The sequence below is a fragment of the Lygodium microphyllum genome, chromosome 3, assembly GCF_053477565.2.
Source record: "Lygodium microphyllum isolate KBCC chromosome 3, Lygodium_microphyllum_v1.1.10, whole genome shotgun sequence".
NCBI lineage: Eukaryota > Viridiplantae > Streptophyta > Polypodiopsida > Schizaeales > Lygodiaceae > Lygodium > Lygodium microphyllum.
The window spans coordinates 185,748,706-185,771,104 of NC_141137.1; the positions used below are offsets into that span (position 1 = coordinate 185,748,706).

At 39.0% G+C, this 22,399-nt stretch overlaps 1 protein-coding gene across 1 annotated transcript; it reads left to right on the forward strand.

Annotated features, from left to right (window-relative positions):
• Nucleotides 1-15,763: 15,763 nt before the first annotated feature.
• LOC148039296 (uncharacterized) lies at nucleotides 15,764-20,966 on the forward strand. Its single transcript, XM_087675553.1, has 4 exons — nucleotides 15,764-15,844; nucleotides 15,943-17,291; nucleotides 17,941-18,426; nucleotides 20,804-20,966. The coding sequence occupies exons 2-4, from the start codon at nucleotides 15,957-15,959 to the stop codon at nucleotides 20,900-20,902; spliced, it is 1,920 nt and encodes a 639-aa protein (XP_087531679.1). The 5' UTR covers nucleotides 15,764-15,844; nucleotides 15,943-15,956; the 3' UTR covers nucleotides 20,903-20,966.
• The last annotated feature ends 1,433 nt before the right edge of the window (nucleotides 20,967-22,399 follow it).

The following is a 22,399-nucleotide window of genomic DNA, read 5'->3' on the forward strand; positions in this document are numbered from 1 at the left end:
ACGATAGGGGTGTACTACCAAAACATATATGGAATGTAGCTTCCAAAGAGATTTTGTAAAACCTTGGTTGTAATGGATCCCATGTAAAATTTTATGAATATGAATACAAATTTTATGACGTGTCTTATTTTTGTTTATTCACTTGTTATTTATTTTATTTATGTCTTTGAGTTATCATTACATGCGTTTGAACGAATACATGCTACGTACGAACTCGATAAAGCACTATGTATTAAATTTAGGATATGAATTGTGTTGTGTATAAATCTGATAAATAAACGTAATATTCAAGTAAAAAACAATAATAAACGACACGTATGACAAACTACATTGCATGCAAATCCAACAAATATCGGTTCTCATTACTTCAAGAGAAGTTTACAAATTACATTACATTGGTGATGAGATATCATTTGGCACTAAGTACATCTACTCTCTCTTAGGCTTCTTTGAGCTAGACTCCCCATGGTCAGAGCTATTCTTGATCATAGGCAACAACACATTTTGCCCTAGTAGTTCCTACCTAATGACATTGGGGTCTTCAACACTAACAATCATGCCACTGGCCACCATGGAAAAAAGTGGCCCAAACCTAGTACTAGAGAATAGGTAGAGGAGCTTTGAATGTTGAAGCAATACTACTTTCTCCAAGCTAGAGTTCGTTGGGATATTCTTGAAGGGCCCAACCTTCATTAGTGTCCTCAACCTCAAGAAATTCTGAGAAAAAGTTGGAGAGCATGTCTTATGGAATACAAAAATATCGCACACAAGCTAGCCGATATACTCCTTCAATGCCGAGTCCTACACCATTCTTTGGCTACCAGATCGGCCACCTTGTCTAGATGAAAATTCATCTATATAGACAATGTCCTGCATCACATAAGTTCAGTGTCAGACTCACTGTGTCAAACTCACTATGCATGGAGTGTGGTAAAGATATATACATTGGATTTGCGTCAAAATTTACCAATAGGGCCTCTAGGGCATTGGGAGTATGCACATTAAATTTTGCCAAGATTAGGCCCCCAGAGCTGCCTTGTGTCCGAAGGCTCGTGGCAAATTTAGGCCTCAGACATGAGCATCTGGACAGGGTAGCTCTGGGGGCCCAATGCAGATTTAGGTCCCCTAGATGCAAGCCCTCCGGAGATAGGGCAGCTTTGGGGTCCGGATCTCGGCAAAATTTGATGTGCATACTCCCGATGCCCTAGAGGCCCTACTTGTAAATTTTGATGAAAATTTGATAACATTAATATGATAACATTACCTTCTCTACATCATATATTTGTTGCTGTAATGGAGCATCCAGGTCTACTCCTGCAATTGGGTCACCCTCGTCTCTCTCTTGGGAAGGTACTGTGTAGTCGAAAAATGCTTTCTTGCAACTGCTCGAACTTCTCATCTGAGATCTCATACTATGGCAGCGCATTCTCAATATGCTCTTGGATGCTCACAATGGTAGAGATGTCATCGACACTCGTGCCATCATATGGAGCCACCTTATCAACATGTGTTGCCACATATTGTATATCAAAATCTATAAAATCATCGGGTGCATCATGCACCATGATACAATATAGCTATTCTTCCCTTAGCTCTAAAATTTCTAGTGCATCCTGCATAAGTAAATATTCCACCCCCGCGATGATGATAGCATGGAGAGAAGCGAGGTGTGGCTCATCGCTTTGTTGGCATCTCAATAGGGCAAGGAGGTGGGTGTACAATGGCTAAGCTTTATGCTACCTCTACTCTTGGATCGAGTATGATCTCTTCAAGCTCCCTCTCAAAATACTCTACTTGTGGCTGAGAGGGTGTGTCGATGTCTTCCTCACTATCCTCTTGCACCTCACTACACAAAACATATATGAAAAATGCTGCATCACGCTCAATGAGATCCATCATGGCGTGGTCTTGGGATGAGGTGGGCACTGCTCTGGCACGGAGATGCTACCCCACATGCACGAGGGCTTGATTTATTACCTTTGCATGGCTTGATCTAGCACGTAAACTATATAGAAAATACATGGGGACCAATCAGAGAGCAGAGTCTGAAATAGAGTAGGTGAGAGGTTTTGCCGCATCACAAAACGATGCTAGTATGCTAGAGCTAGGGTAGTCTACGGTGGAAAGCAAGCTCTCTAGACTCAAGGTCACGCAAAACCTAGGGTATATCTGGCCTCCTATGTGTGCATAGCATGTGGAGCTAATCCATGATGTGGCGAAGGCGGGAGTGGTAGCCATGGCACACAAAGAGAAAAGGGAGGAGAGCACAAGTGTAGGGAAGTAGAGAATGAAAGTGAAAACGAGTTTGGAGTTATAGCTTTTATGTATCTAGGGTTTTAAATAAAGGTTCTTTTTTAACCCTAAAGTTTCAAATTAAAACTCTTGCCTTAGTTTTTTATTTCAATACTTTAATGTAATTGTTAAAATTACTCATACAGACAAATGCTTCATTCTACATTATTATATCCTCAAATATACTTGGATCACTGAGTATATTCAAGTCCAACTACAGAAAATATAGAAAATTTTTAAGAAAAAAATTTGAAAGACCTTCAAATCCCTTGGATCCAATTTAATATTTAATTTTAAGAAATAAGTAGAAGGGATGAGCTACAATGTATCATTATGCAAAGACAATATTGCATAGATTATAGAACTCCAACCTGCAATTTAATTATGATTTTAACCAACACGATTAACTAATTACAATATGCATTATCATACACTTGGATCATAGTAAACTAAGATTATCTAAATTGAAAGTACTTAGAAGTTTAAAAAAATTATATTCGTTATTTATATTTTTTTTTTACAAGGATTCCACTATCTCAAGGATATGTGGAGAAGCACATTGTTTACATGTTATGGATTGCTCGCTATGAATCCTGACTTTTCTATTATCGAACTTGAAATAGAAGTCGCAAAGGGGCTCATTGGACATCAATTGGATTTCTTGTCTCAGAAAAGAAATGGGCCAATGGCTCTCTGTGCTGACCACAAAAGGATTATGACCATTCCACAAGCTAACCACATCTATCAGAGCTGTATATGTATCATCTCGGGTATCTTGATCCAAGCTGATCCACTCCCCTCGCAAAAGTCGCCATCTTCTACATCGAAAGCGAATGCACAGAGTTTGTTTAGTGATGAAATACCTGTAATAAAAACAAAAATAATGGTAAGTAAATGCGAATAACACAACAATTCATCTAAGCAAGACCAATGTCAATTAAATCAAGGCATTCAAAGTAGTAAAAAAGATTTACCTAATGTGAGATCAGATTAGTTGACCCTGCATTCAATCGTCTCATCAAAATGTTTTCTTTTGACTTGGCAAGACTCACCCAATAGTTGACTCATCCATTCCTCGGATGGACACTTGGATTGATAAGTAATCTTTGTTTTTTTTAGAACATCACATGAACCAAACAAATATGCAAACAATGAGAATGGAATAAACCAACTAAGATACACATATTTGGAGCATGTGGTGGGTTTCATAGCACTATCGATGTCAGATTTTATCTTGGACTTACATGCTCCTGACAACTCCAAGCTACCAATCAACCATTCAGCACTAGATAGTGGTGGAAATGGGACATGTTGTAATCTTTGGCTTTCTACTACATACAATGAATTATAAAAAAAGATATTTTGAGTTGCAAGTTGACTTGCAGAGTTATTATCATAGATCAAAGAACTTATGTCTTTAGGCCAAACATGTATCTTGCCACTCAAACATTCCACATTCTGCCATTCATGCAAAGTTGATGGCACGGGGGATTCACTAGTAGTAATAAGGAGACGTCACGTACGTGAAAGAAATATATGAAAATACCCCTTATCTACCCCCTATTTATGGGACCTTACCTTGTAAAATGTACCTTCCTTCCCTTAAATAACCCCCTCCCTTACACTCACATGGTACCATACGATAAACCCTAGTGGACCCCCTGGGGTTGATGGATATAGAGCTGTTAGTAAAACAAAATTGAATTAGAACACTAAAAAGATTTTTAAAAACAACTCTGATGCAAAAGAATAAACAATGATAAAATTTAAAAACTTATTTTTTTGTTTATAATTTGCAACGTAGATCTTGTCATGTATAGAGATTTGTTTGTGTGTATAAACATGTTGGATCAACACTCTTGTTACTGTACTTGTTCCATTGAACACTTTTTTGAAATCTAAAATTCTACCTTTCCAATGTTTGCTAGGGTTTGCAACATCCTTACGCTTGACCTTGAAACTCCCTCGAGTACTTGGGTGCATTGAAATCCAATCCAACTTGTAGTACTTATCACAAATCCAATTACAACAATTATCTTTCCTATTGAAGACCTCCATTACAAGTATGTTATTGATGTTTTTCCTCCGTGAAGATATCTATGATAACCAAATAGAAAAGTTACATATTAGCACGTGCATAATTTTCAAATGTTCTCTCCAAATGAAATGAAATTTAAATGGAGCAATTTATAAAAAACATTGTACTTGCAATTCTTTTTACAAAGAAGCCCAGAGATGTTGAACAAGAAGTTGACTAATAACAAGACCATTGTTCCTTCACTAACAAATTCCTAGAGTACAAAAACAAAAGAAATATCGAGTCAAAGCATACATATAACTTACATAGGCTTTGTCCAAATGAGTTGAAACTTAACCATGGAGCAACAGAAAAAAGTGGCAATATACATTTGGCTCTCTTTGCAAAGAAGCCCAAAGATGTTGAAGAAGTTGAGGTTTTAAAATATCATTGTTCTCCACCTTCAAAGACTCTGGGAGTAAAAAAACAAAGGAAAACTCAATATGCATATAGCTTGCATACATTTTGTCCAAACGAGATAAAATTTAACCATGGAGCAACAAAAAAACAAGACAACATACATGCAGCTTTGCTTAGAAAGAAACCATAAGATGTTGATGAGTGTTCAAAAGATAATTGTTCTTGACTGTAAGAGACTCCTAGAGTACCAAAACAAAAGAAATTACATGTCAGAGAATGCACATAACTTGCATAGGTTTTGTCCAAATGAGATAAAACTTTACCATAGAACATCCATGGAAGAGAACAATATACCTGTAAAGTTTTGTGAAGAAAATCTTAGGGCTTTGGTAGAACGAGCTCTGCTCTCATAAAACGTGTGAAACTCACTCTGTGTTTTTGTAGAAGAAATGAAATTTCACAGGGTTATAGATAGGGCAAGCAACAATGAGGTTGTAAGATTTCGTCAAGAAAGAAGAAGCGGGGAAATAAATATGATAAATTTGAGTTCCGCCTAAGAAAGAGGGAAAAACTGAAAAGGGGAGAAATGAAAAGCCAAACATAAAAAATAAGAAAATGAAAATTTGAGTCACAAACTTCCAGGAAGTGCTAGCATTGTATTCCCCATATTTCCCTTATTTTATTGTTGAGGGAAGATTCGGGCCAAGATATAGCTAGAAGATTCATGTTACATGAATCTGGAATCCCAACTCTCTCATTGGTTAGGCCTATATTTCTGTTGAGATATCGAGCTCAACTCGTGATATGCCAGGGTGACCGTTGTGCATTTATGTCACTGACTTGTTAGTTGTAGATGCGGTTGGTACATCGCCCATGAATAATAGCTAGATGACAGCTATCCTTATCTACTCTAGTTCGTGGCTCAGTTAGTATGCCACCTTAGTTAGTTATCTTTGGTTTGAGACCCATATATAGGGTTCTTCTATTTCTTTGTATGAGACTTCTTTTTGGCTTACACAACTAAGAAGAGGAAAACTGTTTTTCAGCCTCCACCTCTATGTGTATTCCCCCATTGTGCAAGTAAGAAAGCTACAAGTGAGACTCCTTCCTTCTCTCCCATAATCTTGACATGGTATCAGAGCCTTGTTCGTGGTAAGGAGCTCAAGAAAGCAAGCCAAGCTCGCAGTGTTCTGGTAAGAGGAGCAGTGCTGCTTTCATTTTATGTTTTGGGAGCAGATCTCTACAGGCAACACAGTTGGAAATTGCAAGAGTGCATTGTCTCAGGTTGAAACGCCCTTCGCGGTGAAGCAAGAGGGCAGTATATGCTGCGGGGCCTGTTTTGGAGGCGGCAGTTTTCTGCACGCACTCAGGAAAAAGCCCTGTTTTATGCTGTGCGACCACTGTTCTACAAGTCGGTGAAAAGTTACCACAGATATTGCATCGTATGCTCGTGTGCAGAGACATTGGGAGTTACAGAATCATCCTTGGTTCCTGTATATGCAAAATCGTCACTAGGAAGTGACTGTGTGGTTAAATACCACTTTCATTAGTTTTGCAGATTTGCCCTTGTGAGGCTGAAGCTGTGTTCTCTGCAGTGACAGAATTTTTTGCAGGATTCTGTAATGGCGTCTGATTCTCTTTCACAGATTGTAACTGAAAAGCTTGACAAGAACAACTTCCAAGAACGGAAGTTTAGAATGACGAATTTCCTTATGGGAAAAGGATATTGGGAATTTGTTGCAGGAAATGAAGAAGAACCAGTTCTTCCTGATGTTCCCAATCAACAGCAAATGCAGGCATTTAAAGCATGGCATGAGAGAGCCAGGAAAGTTATATTTTGGCTGTCTATCAGCATTTCAGACTCTATGATTGTGCATATTCAAGATGCAAGTACGCCAAAGGAGGCATGAGATACTCTGTCAAAAATGTATAGCACAAATACACAAGCCAGGAAAATGCAGCTCAAGCAAGAGTTGTACAATGTGCAAAGAGAAAATATGAGCATCAATGACTACCACATGAAGGTGAAGAAGATTGCAGATGCACTTGCTTCCATTGGGTCGCCAGTGGAAGATGATGATTTAGTTTCTGTGACCTTGAATGGTCTAGGAAAGGATTATGCACAGTTCCGAACATCCATTTTCGTCCGTGAAAGATTTCCTGATTTTGAGGAGTTGATTGCTCTTCTAATTTTTGAGGAGCAGAGAAATGGTGGTGCATCTTCTTCAAGAGGAACTTCAAAAGAAGCTGTCTTCTACTCAAATGCTGGAAGAGGTAGAGGCAGAGGTAGAGGAGGCCGATCTGAAGGCCGTGGTAGAAATCAGAATATGCAGCAAACTCAAGAAAAGCAGTCCTATGGAGGAGGACGTGGTAACTCTAGAGGCAGGGGGAGCCAAAGAGGTCGTGGTGGATGGCAAAGAGGCCAAAATGCAAACTAATGTTGAATGCTACTACTGTGGTAAAATGGGTCATATGGCTAAAGACTGCTATAAAAAGCAGAATGACATCATGAATGGAAAACTGCAACAAGGGAATTATGCATCTTCTAGTAGACAGGGTGATGACAGAAATGAGCATTTGTTTATGGTGCAACACATGAATAATTCTGTGACAAGTGCAAAAGAAAGCAACGATGTATGGTATGTTAACTCATGTGCATCAAACCACATGACAGGTCATGCAGAATGAATGGAGGATGCAAGGAAAATGGAAAAACCAGGATTTGTGGAGACTGGTGATGATACTACACATCCTATTGTGCAGATTGGAAAAATTCCTTTGTCTATGCAGGATGGGAAAAAGAAATACCTGTCCGATGTATTTCATGTCCCGAATATCACCAATAATGTGGTTTCTGTTGGTCAAATGGTTGAACAGGGCTTGCAGGTTAGATTTATTCCTCATGGATGCTTTGTTGAGAATATGAAAAATAAAGGTCACTTGATAGCAAAAGGAAAGAATAAGGGCAGAATGTTTACGTTGGATGCTGACATGTCTGAATTGAGTGCAGCAATGTTTGCACATGGGACCGGTGTAGTTGCAGATATTGATATCTGGCATAAACGCATTGGTCATGTTAATGTACAACGACTTAAATCAATGCAGGCCCAAAATATTGTTGCAGGATTGCCTAAATTCAAGGTTGCAGAAATGCATAAGGTATGTGAAGCCTGCCAATTTGGAAAACAGGCAAGGAAACCATTTCCTAGACATGTTCAAGAGAGTGAGAAGCCATTGGAATTAATCCACTCTGATGTGTGGACTACTAAAGCTGCATCTCTTGGAGGCTGTCATTATTTTGTCACTTTTATTGATGACTATAGCAGAAAAGTTTGGGTGTATTTTATGAAAAAGAAAAGTGAAGTTTTTGGGCATTTCAAAACTCTTAAAGCTAGGGTTGAAAAAGAAACAGGCCTGCAAATAAAGTGCCTAAGGTCAGATGGAGGGGGAGAGTACCTCTCAAATGAGTTTGCAAGGTTCCTGCAGGAGCATGGCATAAAGCAGCAATATTCATACAGTCATACCCCACAACAAAATGGAATTGTAGAAAGGAAAAACAGGCATATTGGAGAGGTATCTCGTGCCATGCTCAATGAAAAAGACCTGCCAGATTTTTATTGGGCTGAGGCAGTTGCTACAGCAGTCTACATAATGAACAGGACTTCCATTGCAGCAGTACATGGGATGACTTTAGAGGAGAGGTATACTGGTAGGAAACCAGATATTTCTCATTTGAAGATTTTTGGCCGCATTGCCTATGTTCATGTGCCAGATGAGTTGAGATCCAAGTTGGATCCAAAAGCTGAGAAGTGCATCTTTATTGGTTACTCTTTGCAGCAGAAAGGGTATCGATGCTATAACCCTTCTACTTGTAAGTTTACAGTGAGCATAGATGTTGTTTTTGATGAGATGAGTAGCTGGTATAAACCAGTAAATGTGATTGATGATGTAGATGCACAAAATGGTAATGCTGCACAGAATTCACAGCAGCAGTCACAAAATATTAGTGGACCTGGAACGTCTTCTAGCAGTGGTTCACATTCTTCGCCATGGACAGGCAGATTGAGATCAGGAGAATCTTCTCAAAGCAATGCAGATAGTGGTATGCAGGTATCACGAAAAGGAAAAGAGAAGGTAGATCAGCCCATGTTTGATGTGAATGTAGGTCACTCTTATGTGGATGGTGAATCCAGTGGCTCAGAACAGAGCATTGATGATGAGTTGGGTATTCCTTCTATTGTTACACCTGGAGTAAGGAAGACCAGGGATGTTTTGAGAGCACCTGGGAGTGAACCTACTTTGCGCAGGTCTACGAGAGCTAGGTATCTTGTGGATAGGCTGAAATATGATGGATTTATAGCCATTCACTATGCATATATGGTCAAAGTGATACAGGAACCAGAACCCACTTCTTTTGAGCAAGCCATGGGAAAAGAAAAATAGGAGAAAGCCATGGATGAAGAAATGGATGCCTTGGAAGCAAATGCTACATGGGGGTTGGTATCTTGGCCTAAAGGTAAAAATGCAATTGGCTGTAAGTGGGTTTATAAGGTGAAGCACAATGCAGATGGTTCTGTGAACAGATACAAGGCAAGATTAGTAGTCAAGGGGTATGCACAAACATATGGCATTGACTATGAAGAAACATTCAGTCTGGTTGCAAGGATGGCAACCGTAAGAGCAGTCATTGCTATGGCTGCATCAAAGGAATGGTCTTTACATCAGATGGATGTAAATAATGCCTTCTTGCATGGTGATTTGCAAGAAGAGGTCTATATGGAGCAGTCACCAGGTTATGTGCATGATGTTCATCCTGAGTTTGTTTACAGGTTGAAGAAAGCCTTGTATGGCTTGAAGCAAGCACCTAGAGCATGGTCTGACAAGATAGGACAGTATCTTGTCACTATTGGCTTTCAGATTTCCAAGGCAAATTTCTCACTTTATGTGAGAAAAACAGAGAAAGGTATTATGCTACTTGTCATTTATGTTGATGATTTGATTATGACAGGTGACAGTGATGAAGATATCCTTCATGTGAAAATGCTATTGAAGTAGAAGTTTGAGATGAAGGATTTGGGAGAGCTGCGTTATTTCTTGGGCATTGAGGTAATTAGATCACCAAGTGGGATACAACTCTTGCAGAGGCAGTATGGATTGGACATGCTGTCCAAATATGGGATGACAGGCTGTAAGTCTATTTATGTTCCTTTGGAGCAGAATGTGAAGTTGAACGCAGATGCAGGTGAGCTTCTGGAAGACCCTAATATGTACATACACATAGTAGGAAGTTTGCTTTATATGACTATTACCAGGCCAGATTTGAGCTATGCTGTTGGATTGGTAAGTTAGTTTATGCAGGCTCCAAGGAAACCGCATTTGGATGCGGCTAGACGCATACTCAGGTATGTGAAGTCCACATTGCAGTATGGACTATTTTATGAGACTGGGGTTCAGATACAGCTGCATGGATACACTGATGCTGATTGGGCTGGTAGTATTTCTGATAGACGATCTACCAGTGGATATGTGTTCTCTTTTGGAAGTGCTGCAGTCACTTGGAGCAGCAAGAAACAGCCTACAGTTGCCTTGTCGAGCACAGAGGCCAAGTACAGGGGTGTATCAATGGCTGCATGTGAGGTAGCTTGGTTGCATAAGCTACTTTATGATATGCATCAGCCTATAGATGGGCCAGTTGTCATTTATTGTGACAACATGAGCAGTATACACTTGGCAAATAACCCCAGTCTATCATGCTAGAACAAAGCACATTGAGGTGCATTATCACTATGTGCGGGAGAGGGTTTTACTAGGTCTTATTGATCTAGTTTATGTCAACACAGAGGATCAGGTAGCTAACATATTTACAAAGGCATTGGGCACAGAGAAGCTGCGCAAGTTCAGAGACCTGCTTGGTGTGCAGGAATTGGGATTGAGCTTGAGGGGGAGTGTTGAGATATCGAGCTCCACTCATGATATGCCAGGGTGACCGTTGTGCATTTATGTCACCGACTTGTCAGTTGTAGATGCGGTTGGTACACCGCCCATGAATAATAGCTAGATGACAGCTATCCTTATCTACTCTAGTTCATGGCTCAGTTAGTATGCCACCTTAGTTAGTTGTCTTTGGTTTGAGACCCATATATAGGGTTCTTCTATTTCTTTGTATGAGACTTCTTTTTGGCTTACACAACTAAGAAGAGGAAAACTGTTTTTCAGCCTCCACCTCTATGTGTATTCCCCCATTGTGCAAGCAAGAAAGCTACAAGTGAGACTCCTTCCTTCTCTCCCACAATCTTGACAATTTCTTTATTCACTCCTTAAGGGGAAAAAAAGAGACTCCATATTTCTCCTAATGCCTATGATTCCAACAAAAAAATTGAGTGCTTTGAGATAGAGAATGGGACTTGCTTTGATGCACTTGAGGCTTATGCGGCAAGAGTTTGTGGAGATTTAGTTCCTAAATAAGTTTTCATAGGGATGTTTCCACAAGTACAAAGCTGGTACTTTAAAATGAATTTCATGTATCCAAAAGAGGGGAACTTCTTAGTCCACATTTCCTTGTGCGGAAGGGCAATAATATGGCACACTCTAAATTTATGATGTGGTTGTGTGAATCCCAAACAATGATGGTAAGTGCTTGGCGAAGATAAAGAACTACACTAGAAAAATAATTGCTTCATACTTTAATTAATAAATGAATCCTAGAATGGAAAACTTGGGATGAAACCCAATCAATCAATGATAAAACCATAAAAGAATTACAAATATTGGACAAATAGTATGACACGAATTGAGATATATGATTACAAGAGAGAGCACACATTTGATTATTTTTGATGAGATATATGGTGGTAAGTGCTTGGCGAAGATAAAGAACTACACTAGAAAAATAATTTCTTCACACTTTAATTAATAAATGAATCCTAGAATGAAAAACTTGGGATGAATCCCATCAATCAATGATAAAACCATAAGAGAATTATAAATATTGGACAAATACTATGACATGAACTGAGATATATGATTACAAGAGAGAGCACACATTTGATTATTTTTGGATGATTTTTTACATAGTTGCACTTGAATTATGGTGTGAATTTCTATGATTTTAATGAAGACTTAGTACAACAAGTAAAAATGTGTGCGCACATGCATGTGGGTGTGTGCATGTGCATGCACGCACGTACACACACATAGAGAAAACCATATACCTACAAATACAGTATGAATATAAGTACACTTACAAAGTTAAGTACACCGATTTAGAGCATGTTTATGATGTCGATTTCATGCAATTCAAGAGGGAAAACTTTATGTGTCCTTTGGAAAAATACCAATTTCATCACACATACTCACCCTCAAGTACAAGATATTATGGAATTGTGCACATAAAACCATCAATTCAAGAGCACATCAACACAACTTTCTCCAAACTTTAATCTTAATCACTTGTTTTCTTATATATAGGAATAGTGTTATACTTTAACAACCACTAAAACTAAGGTTTAGATTGTAACTTTCACCTGTATTAGACCCCTTTGACTCTCATCTTTCAATGAAATGGACAAGTTTTGAATAATTTACAAAGGAAGTTACAAGCCATGCCTTCAACATGATCTCAAGTGAGAATGGAATATAATGTCTCCATCTTCCTTAGCCTAGGAATTTGCTTGCTCATAAAGCTATGAGTTTGTTCCAATTAATCGAAGTAAGAAAAAGCAACAATAACAAGAAGATAAAGTTATTACTTGGGGGAGCACAAACGAAGGCGGCAAAATTTGTGCCTTGCTTCCCCGTCTTTTAATTTTTCTTCTTTTCCACAACCTTCTTCGCCTACCCCCTTGCCTACGTTCTTGGCCTTTGATCTCCTTTTCATCTAATTGATTAAGGAATCCTCTGGGAGCCTTTCGGTTAGATATTACCTTGTCCATACGTTACATGGGAATTAGAAACAAGAATCTTGATCTATAAAGAAACATTAGGAAACATATTTACACTTGTACTTTCCTAATTGATGTGCACAATTTAAAGGTAAGGTTGCCATTCTTAAAATAAGTACATACAACATCATATTATTTTCCAAGTAAGCCACGAAAAAATGTGCATAAGGAAAATATTTTCTTATTTCCTTGAAGCACATCAACTCTTGTAGGACACATGTTAAGTCGTGCATGTGCATCAATTTAAGCATGCACCCTCTATTGCAAGTTGATGTTTAACACTCATCATAAATATGTCAAGGCATCATCAAGTGTCAACTTGGATTACTTATGTGGACACCTTTTTTCTTTTTGGTTAAGGGTACTTGATAACCTACTTCTGCTCTCAAGAAAGCTTCATATTTTCTCTATCTTTCTACCATGGCTCTATTAACCAACATTAAGTTGCATCAATGCCACCATTAACCAAAGCTAGAATATATCAATGCTTGGGATCTTTACAAATAAAGTTAGGTGACCATTTTGTTTCATGTAGACTTCCAGTTGCTTTGACTATAAGTTTATGCCATAAACCCTTTTTTCTCACTAAATTTCCACTTACCATTCTCCCACCATGTGAGACTCTGAGAGTAACGCTTCTTGCAATCAAACCCTTTCCATACATCTAGTTGGTTAGAGCCCCACAACCTTATGTGAGAAGTACTTGTCCTATAACCATTGGTGAAGCTCTGATTTGCCCATTTGACACATGGGAGGTAGATTTTGACATCCTTTCCTTAACGTTAAGACAAATACTTCAAATCACCATCAATAACGTGTTGAATTTAACTAAGCTAAGAGGTTGCGGCTATTTGATACTTACATTGAAGTTTATCGTCGTAACCTTGTTGAAGTCCAAGCTTCCAATAACCAATGACTAGGGTTTACTATTTACAAACATGTACATTCTATGTGTTCAAGGGTTATTTGAGTAAACACATACATGTCAAATTTATAATGTAAAAATGATCACATATTTTCCTTGAACATATTCTTGTACATATTTGAAACATAAAAACTAAAAATTGTCTTTGAATGTGAACCCAAATTGCATACTTTCCCATTTTCATGTGACCCACCATTGCAACCAATTATGAGCCAACTTATAGGGAGATTGCCGTTGTTGTTATCTTCTTATTGGATGTTGATTCATGTCAAATGGGAGAGAAAATTTTGTTCACTAAATAAGAACCCAAAAAGGCTACAAACGATTGAGTTTTTTCCACGTAGGCCAACTCGTCCAAACTTTTTTCCTAAAGGTATGGGTGCATATTTTAAAGGTACTTTGATGTGGAGAAAATGGGTGTATCTAAGGAGCAAATATAGTATCATAAGAGCTATCTTATTTGAAAACATTGAGGAACTAGCTAGTGTGGATCATAATAGAGGTAGAGACATATTGAAGATGGGGGAATTTCACAGTGTTGAAAGTCTTTAAAGAGTGTGTGGAAAGGTGTGAAGAATCAACTAAAATAAAGCCCCAAATAGTATAATGGGTTCCAATATCATCACACTTTGGGACACTAGTGAGGCTCCTCAATCATATTAGTTTGGATGGGTAATGCCACACTAAGAAGGGATTGGTATATTGGTTTAGGGTGGGTAATGCCACACAATATCATCACACTTTGGGACACTAGTGGGGCTCCTCAATCATATTAGTTTGGATGGGTAATGCCACACAATATCATCACACTTTGAGACACTAATGGGGCTTCTCAATCATATTAGTTTGGATGGGTAATGGCACATTAAGAAGGGATTGGTATATTGGTTTAGGATATGTATAAAAACCTAAAGCCTCTTGACATGGGTTCAAATTGGCACCTCTACTCATCCCATTCAGTTTTGGGTGTTTCTACTCAACTATTTAATGTTTTTCCTATAATCTCGTTTGACACACTTTGATGATTGTCTTTTTCTAATGGTGATATGAAATAGGCTCAATCTATGCATTGGATTTTTTTTCAAAGGGTTGTGCACACGCAAATTTAGCAAAACGATGCTCTTGTGCATCAATTGATCAAGGGATGGCAAATGTGTCACATAAGTGGCTGCTTAACCTTAGAACGAACACACACACACACACACACACACACACACACACACACACACACACACACACACACACACACACACACACACACACACACACACACACACACACACACACACACACACACACACACACACACACACACACACACACACTCACTCTCTCTCTATGCATATTCTCTCTCTCTCTCTCTCTCTCTCTCTCTCTCTCTATGCATATAAATATGCATGTGAGTGAGTGAGTGAGTGTGTGTGTGCCAGTTTTATGTAATAGAAACAATCCCAAGATGCCTTTAATATGCACACGTGCGCACGACGTGCACATAGAGAGAGAGAGAGAGAGAGAGAGAGAGAGAGAGAGAGAGAGAGAGAGAGAGGTTTTTTTTTGGGGGGGGGGGGGGGGGGGAGGTGGAGGCATGCTAGGAACAATTTCAAGAATGCTTGGCATTCCCACAAACCAAGTTTTGAACCCTTGGTGAATTGAACCCCCCCCACCCCCCCCCCCCCCCCCTCCAATAAAAGGGGGAGGTTTTGGACAAAGGTGATGATTTATTTAGGCTTAATTACAAGGCAATAAATAAGTTTATGAGGCGGGGGTTGGAATTGGGAAGAGAGAGAGGGAGAGGGAGGGGGGTGTGTGTGTGTGTGGGTGTACGAGAGGGGGAGGAGGTGAGGGATGGGGACGGGAGAAGGACCTTGAGGAGAGGATGATGAGTACCTTCGAGCCAAGGGTCCTCGTCAAACCAATACCTGCCCACACCCCCCTCTCCCTCCCTCTCTCTTATGTCAGCCAGCCGCGCGTGCACACACACACACACACACACACTCTCTCTCTCTCTCTCTCTCGTCACCTAGCCGTCTAGACTAACCCTAAAATTTGCCTCTTTTTAAAATGCTTTCTTTGAACCATAATATGATCCAGCTTCTCTCCCTCTCTCTTTCTTCTTTGCCACCTCGCGCTGGTGCTGCTTCTGCTTCTTCTTCTCTCTCTCTCTCTCTCTCTCTCTCTCTCTCTCTCTCTCTCTCTCTCTCCACAGTTGGCGGCGCCGCTTCCACAGCTAGCATATCATCGTAGGTCTCGGTAATTCATCAAACAGCCCTGACATCTTTCATACCACTATAAGTATTCGATATACACATACCACTATCAGCTTATAATGCTTTGATCTTAATTTTCAGATCAATAACCCAAAATGCAACAGTACAGTACTGCCAATTCAGGAAGCACCCAGCTATATGAAGACAGCAGCTGCTACTTCAGCAGCACTCGTGCAGATGCCTTTAATAACATCATTAATAATCCTGTTACAGATCAGGATCAGCAAGGATCGGCGGACGACCATCTCAACGGCTCAGGCTTCCTCACCATGGACGACTGCCAACTGATGAAAGCCTCCGGCTTCCTTAACCCTAATTCCCTGATGATGGCCGGACCAGACTCTGATAATGCCATCGATAACCCTGCCGGAGAGAGCAATATGAGCTGCTCCAATAATAGTACTAGTATTTTAATTGGCCATCATATGATAAATGACCTTTCCAGGCAGCTGGATTTTGACTTGGATGACAATGGGCATGACCAGCTGTTCCATGACATGCTGGTTCAGCAGCAAAACCAGCTGATGCAGCAGAGCAGCCATAGCCAGAATCTTGTGCAGATGCAGCAGCACGCATCAGCCACCTCTCCTACCAGTTCTCAGCAGCAGCAGCAGCAGCAGTCAGCTGCTGCTGCCAGCAATTGGGAGGAGAGCATCCATGTCCTGCAAGAAATGCTTCTCCTGCAGCAACACCCAGCACTAATGCAGATGGGCAGTAATGGTGGTACTGCTGATCATCTCCCTGCACAGCTAGCCTCTAACATCAACAATAGCACCATCATCAACCCTAATTCCCCTCTCAGTCACTCCACCCAGTTCAATAACCTAAAGCTTCCCAACTCAGAATCTGATCACCTTCTCAGTCTCCTCCAGCTCCCAAGATGTGCCTCTTCATCTATGCAGCAGACGGCTGCCATTAATCCTGACTTAATCAGAAAACAAGCTGGATTGATTCCTCTCTACAACACCAACCTTGCTGCAGGATCGGACAACTTGCACCCATTTTACCCTAATCCACCTGTGAATTACCATGACCCCCAACTTACTACCAATCTTCATCCACAGCCAACCCAGGCACTGCCTAATTCCTTATCGTACCCGCTAACATTGAAACAGCTCCTCCATAATGTCCCTACCGGCAATAAATCTGCAGCCTCCGGGTTGATTCATCACCTCAATGAAGGAGAAGAGGCCGGTGTCATGAAAGAGGCCGCCATGAATATGGCGCCCATCAATAACATGAACGCAGCTAACACGAACAATACTGAAGAAGGGAGACAGTTCCCAGGCTCCCTGTTTGATTTCAAAAGGGAGAACGCCATTAAAGGAGATGCCAAGGGGATTAACCATTTCGCGACAGAGCGACAAAGAAGAGAGTATCTCAACGAGAAGTATCAAACCTTGAGAGCCCTTGTTCCCAATCCAACCAAGGTTAGTATTCTAATTCCATAATTCATATCCTTGACAGTTAGCAGTATGCACGAATCTTGATTAATTAGAGATTCAGTACAAGTGATAATCATATTGAACCCAAAGGCCTTCAACACCCTTAAGTATCTACATTAGTACGGTTGTTTTAGGTTTGCTTCAACTTAGGTTGCAGAGCTTGATATTGTTCTTGTCCAAACTTCACATTTGAGATGCATGCACCTCCTTGATCATAATTAGGTCTGTTTGTGCACTACCAAAAATTCTAATCTATTTGGTCACAATGCTTTTCTAATGCTCTATATCTCCATCTGTGGAGCTCAACATTAGAAATGATTGGGAATGTTATGGATAGCATGCCCGCACATCCCTTGCATATATAGGCACACTATGATTGATGCTAAAATGTGAGTGCAATCATCAAAGCTAAGCCTTTAGGTGCTACAAATTAATTTGCCTTGCCTCAAATCAACAATATAGAGAGAAGCTATAAGTCATGTAATGCACAATAAGCAATTTTGTTGAGGAATCCTTGCACTGAGTCAGCAAATCACTCTGAAACATTGCAAATGTTAATTATGAGTCCCAAGCATGCAACACCATCTAATTGCGTAACATTTCCTTGTTGGTTTTTGTTGCTTTAAAATTATAGGCAGACAGAGCATCCATTGTTCAAGATGCAATTGAGTATGTGAAGGAGCTGAAGAGAACTGTGCAAGAGCTACAAATATTAGTACAGGAGAAAGGTAGAAGTGCACAACTCAAGAGAAGGAAAATATCAGGTGATCTAGGGATTGTCCCCGATATGGAGAGTAGTTCGCAAGCAACTGCCATTGATAGATCAGTACATGGCACCAAAATTATAGGAGGAGGGGGAGGAGCAAATGGGGGAATCAATGACCATATTGTTGGTGGGCTTCACCTCCTTCGAAGCTCCTTACTTCAGCGAACCTCATCCCATGGCACACAAGTCGACGTTAGGATTGTGGAGGAAGAAGTGAACATTAAACTAACCCAAAAAAGACGTAGGAATTGCCTCTTGGATGTTGTAGTTGTCTTGCATGAGCTCCACCTTGACCTCCTCAATGCTAATGGAGCCACTATTGGGGATCACCACATCTTTATGCTTAACACCAAGGTAGTATGCTTTCTCTTATCATCTTTTGGTTGTGTTGATAAATGCTAGTTTATATTAGCTACATAAATAACTACTTGCTCTTATGATTAACTGTAGCCACATATAGTCATGGTTGTGTATCCTCGTCCTACTTTATGGCTAAAATAGATATATACATGAGAGTCACATCACATAAGTCCTATATATTAATCTAAATAAATAAATTTATAAATAAATAAACAAATATAATAGCAAAGATCCATTTACCACTTCCCTAACCAATCATTATAACTCTCTTTTCAACACTTGTCTCTTTTCTATTTGGCAACAAATGCATAAGCCTTAATCACATAATTTGAAAGCCGGCTAGATAAATGATTATATCTTGACACAACTAACCAAACACCATCAAATAATACCTTTACTAAAAGTGCATTCAAAATATATTCTTAGTTTTAAGTTAGATTTATTATCAAAGCTCACATTCAATTTTAAATTGATGCCTTCTTGACTAAATTTATTTGCAAATAAATGTTCATACATATGCACTTCCTACTAATGCAACTAACATTTATAAACATGACTTTTTTGTTAAAATAATTATTTGTCTTTGAATTTGAGTGCTTTAGAATCTCTATAGAAAATTAAATGTCATGTATGCTTCCTAAACTAGCAAATTTCAATATCTTAAAGACCATCAAATCATGTGCATTTTTCCTACAACTAGTGAATTGTGATATTTATAGTTTCATTTCCCTAACCATTTTCTATACTCAAATAAGTCCAATATGTGCCTATTTTTAACAATATACTTACGTATATAAACCAATCCACCTTTAATATATATTTTCAATTTAATATCATTGAAATCATACTATCCTTCCATATTAAACTTGATTTATACGAATCGTTCCTTTTATTTTTTGTGAAAGCATAATATATGTGCTTGCATATGAGCTGTGCGATGGGCATCCTCTTTACTTTAGTATATATTGATATCCCTTGTAAATGGAACATCATATCACTTTGTTAATTTTGAGTTAAAAGAGTTTGAACTATTGTTGCTAGATAAATAGCAAGTTTTGAAGATCATCCATAGCTTATGCATTTTCACATTAGTCAAGTAGCCACACAATAAGGTTAAAGCCACAAAAATGGCTAAAACATGATTTTGAATGATTTCACTGATTTGAAATCATGAAATTGATGAGTTTTAGATTGGCTATACCAATATGCATTTGATCAAATTGAATGACCTCTTCTTAAACTGCACTTAATGACACCCCTCAAAGAAGTTCTTGACCAAAAGCATCGTAATATAAAATTTCAACCCTAATCTTCAATTGGGCACAAATCCGTAAAAGGAATCTCATTGAGGCAATATATTTGAACAAAAGAAAATATCTTAAAAAGGGTATATAAATGTTCATGATTGTGGTTTTCACCTCCATGTCTAAGATTAAAACTAAGGAAATGCTACAAAATGGTTTCAAAGCTCATCAAAGAAAGAAAAACTTGAATAGACATGTGGTATAAATAAAGCAAACTTTGAGATCCCACATAGAATGTTGAGAATAAGGGTGATTTAGTATACCAAATTGTTAATGCAAAAAATGATATACTTTTTTACATAGGAATATGGTTAATGGTTAGATTTGAATACACTTAGTAAAACACACACACACACACACACACACACACACACACACACACACACACACACACACACACACACACACACACACACACACACACACACACACACACACACACACACACACACACACACACACACACACACACACACACACACACACACACACACACACACACACACACACACACACACACACACACACACACACACACACACACACACACACACACACACACACACACACACACACACACACACACACACACACACACACACACACACACACACACACACACACACACACACACACACACACACACACACACACACACACACACACACACACACACACACACACACACACACACACACACACACACACACACACACACACACACACACACACACACACACACACACACACACACACACACACACACACACACACACACACACACACACACACACACACACACACACACACACACACACACACACACACACACACACACACACACACACACACACACACACACACACACATGCACGCACGCACGCGCGTGCATGTGTGCACACACACACACACACACACACACACACATGCATGCACACAAGCATGTGCACACAAATATGTGATAAACACATAATGTATTACCAAGAACTTTGACAAACCATAAATATTTACTATGCTTGTATTCAAACTTGGATATTTTCTTATGTCCCAAATTTTGGCTTTTGTAGATTATGGAGGGATCTTCAACATATGCAGGGCAAGTTGCCACCAAGTTAATTGAAGCAGTAGATCGACCCTTTTGTACAAACTACCTATCTGCATACTAGGCAGGTGGATGTTTGCTGTATAAGCACTAACTATGTAGTGGCCTAGTATTAAACACCACATCTTAACGAGAAAACATTGAAGTTTAACTTCAATTATTCAAATTGTCTCATCTTCTCATTTGGTCAAGAGTTCTTTATTAATATGTGTACATGCTCTATTTTCTTCTATGTGAGTCACTAATTTAGTATTTCAAAAACAAATTTCCACTCAATTCATTTTCATCATATAGCTAGTCAGTGTAGCAATAAAAAATGATAAAGTAAGCAAGACCTTGGAAAGTCACACCATTCTATAATCTTTCCTCACTCTAAGAGCTTGGTCATACCCAAGGTTAGGTGGGTGAATGAACCCCTGCTCCCTCCACTAGCCCCCTCTTATGCTGGGTGGGTTTGAAGGGAGTGGTGCTACCTAAACCCCACCTCCCCATACTACACCTCCCCATACTACACCCTTTGAAAACTATTGTGCCAGGACTGGGCTAGCTAATAGAGTTAACTAATTAGCAACCAAACCATAACTCTCATGTTTGTAAGGTTTGTGATTTAATGCCCAATTTAGAGCTATTGTTGCAAAACCTTGGTAAAACCACACTATAATGAACAATTCTATGAAAATTTATTGAAGGACTATAGACCTTGTTGTAGGGGGGTTCTATAGTTAGTCTCTCCTACTCTAGCTATCACTCTTACTCCCTTGTAATCTTTATGATTGCAATTGTCAATCGTTCCTACTAGACCCCTTGAGTCATCTCACTATTCAATTCAAAGTCTCTTAAAAGATAGTCTCCCATGTAAGAGTTGTGATTGTAGAAACGTGTGGTTTGTTCGCATTAGTTAATGATATTTTTGAGTGAAAATACTAGAGGAGGAGATATAATAGTGAGATGATATATAGAACTGTGACATTAGTCCTTTTTTTGAAATTGTTTTTGGGATCTCTAAGAGATGAAAATTTCCACCTTTATTTATACAAATGGATTCACAATAAATTGTGATAAAAATCTGAATGTTTTGAATATAAAGCTGCTCGTTAGGATATATTTATTTTATATAACAAGATAGGCTTGGGATGTGAGGCATGAGAGATCTAGAAGAAGTAACTCAAAAGGGTCATTGTGGTCTTTAACAAAACCTTTTTAGTTAAGATGATAAGAATTGACATATGTTCAACGTGTGAATTGAAAATTTGTAGAACCTTGAAAACTTAACTTTGAAAAACTTTGTGAGCTATGATCTAAGATTGATAGTGCTCCTATTTCTCTTTCTTTCATAAGAAATTATTGATATGACATTTCTCAAGAGACCTAAAATTGAGTCCAAGACTCTAATATATGTATCTCAAAATTACACAACAAAGTGACCATAATTTAATGAAAGAATAGGAGTAAATAACAAATTAGAGAAGAATTGGGATACCTTGATATGCAAAAAAAGTGATATAATGTGGTTGTGTCCATCTATAAACTTCTTTAGTGAAGCTTAGATGTTGATCTAGAC

What these genes read in the sequence shown, in the direction of transcription:
- LOC148039296 (XM_087675553.1), top strand. Translation starts at nt 15,957, where the DNA reads ATGCAACAGTACAGTACTGCCAATTCAGGAAGCACCCAGCTATATGAA. An exon ending in TTGTTCCCAATCCAACCAAG is followed by an intron (nt 17,292 to 17,940) that starts GTTAGTATTCTA and finishes TTAAAATTATAG; the next exon opens with GCAGACAGAGCATCCATTGT. An exon ending in TCTTTATGCTTAACACCAAG is followed by an intron (nt 18,427 to 20,803) that starts GTAGTATGCTTT and finishes TGGCTTTTGTAG; the next exon opens with ATTATGGAGGGATCTTCAAC.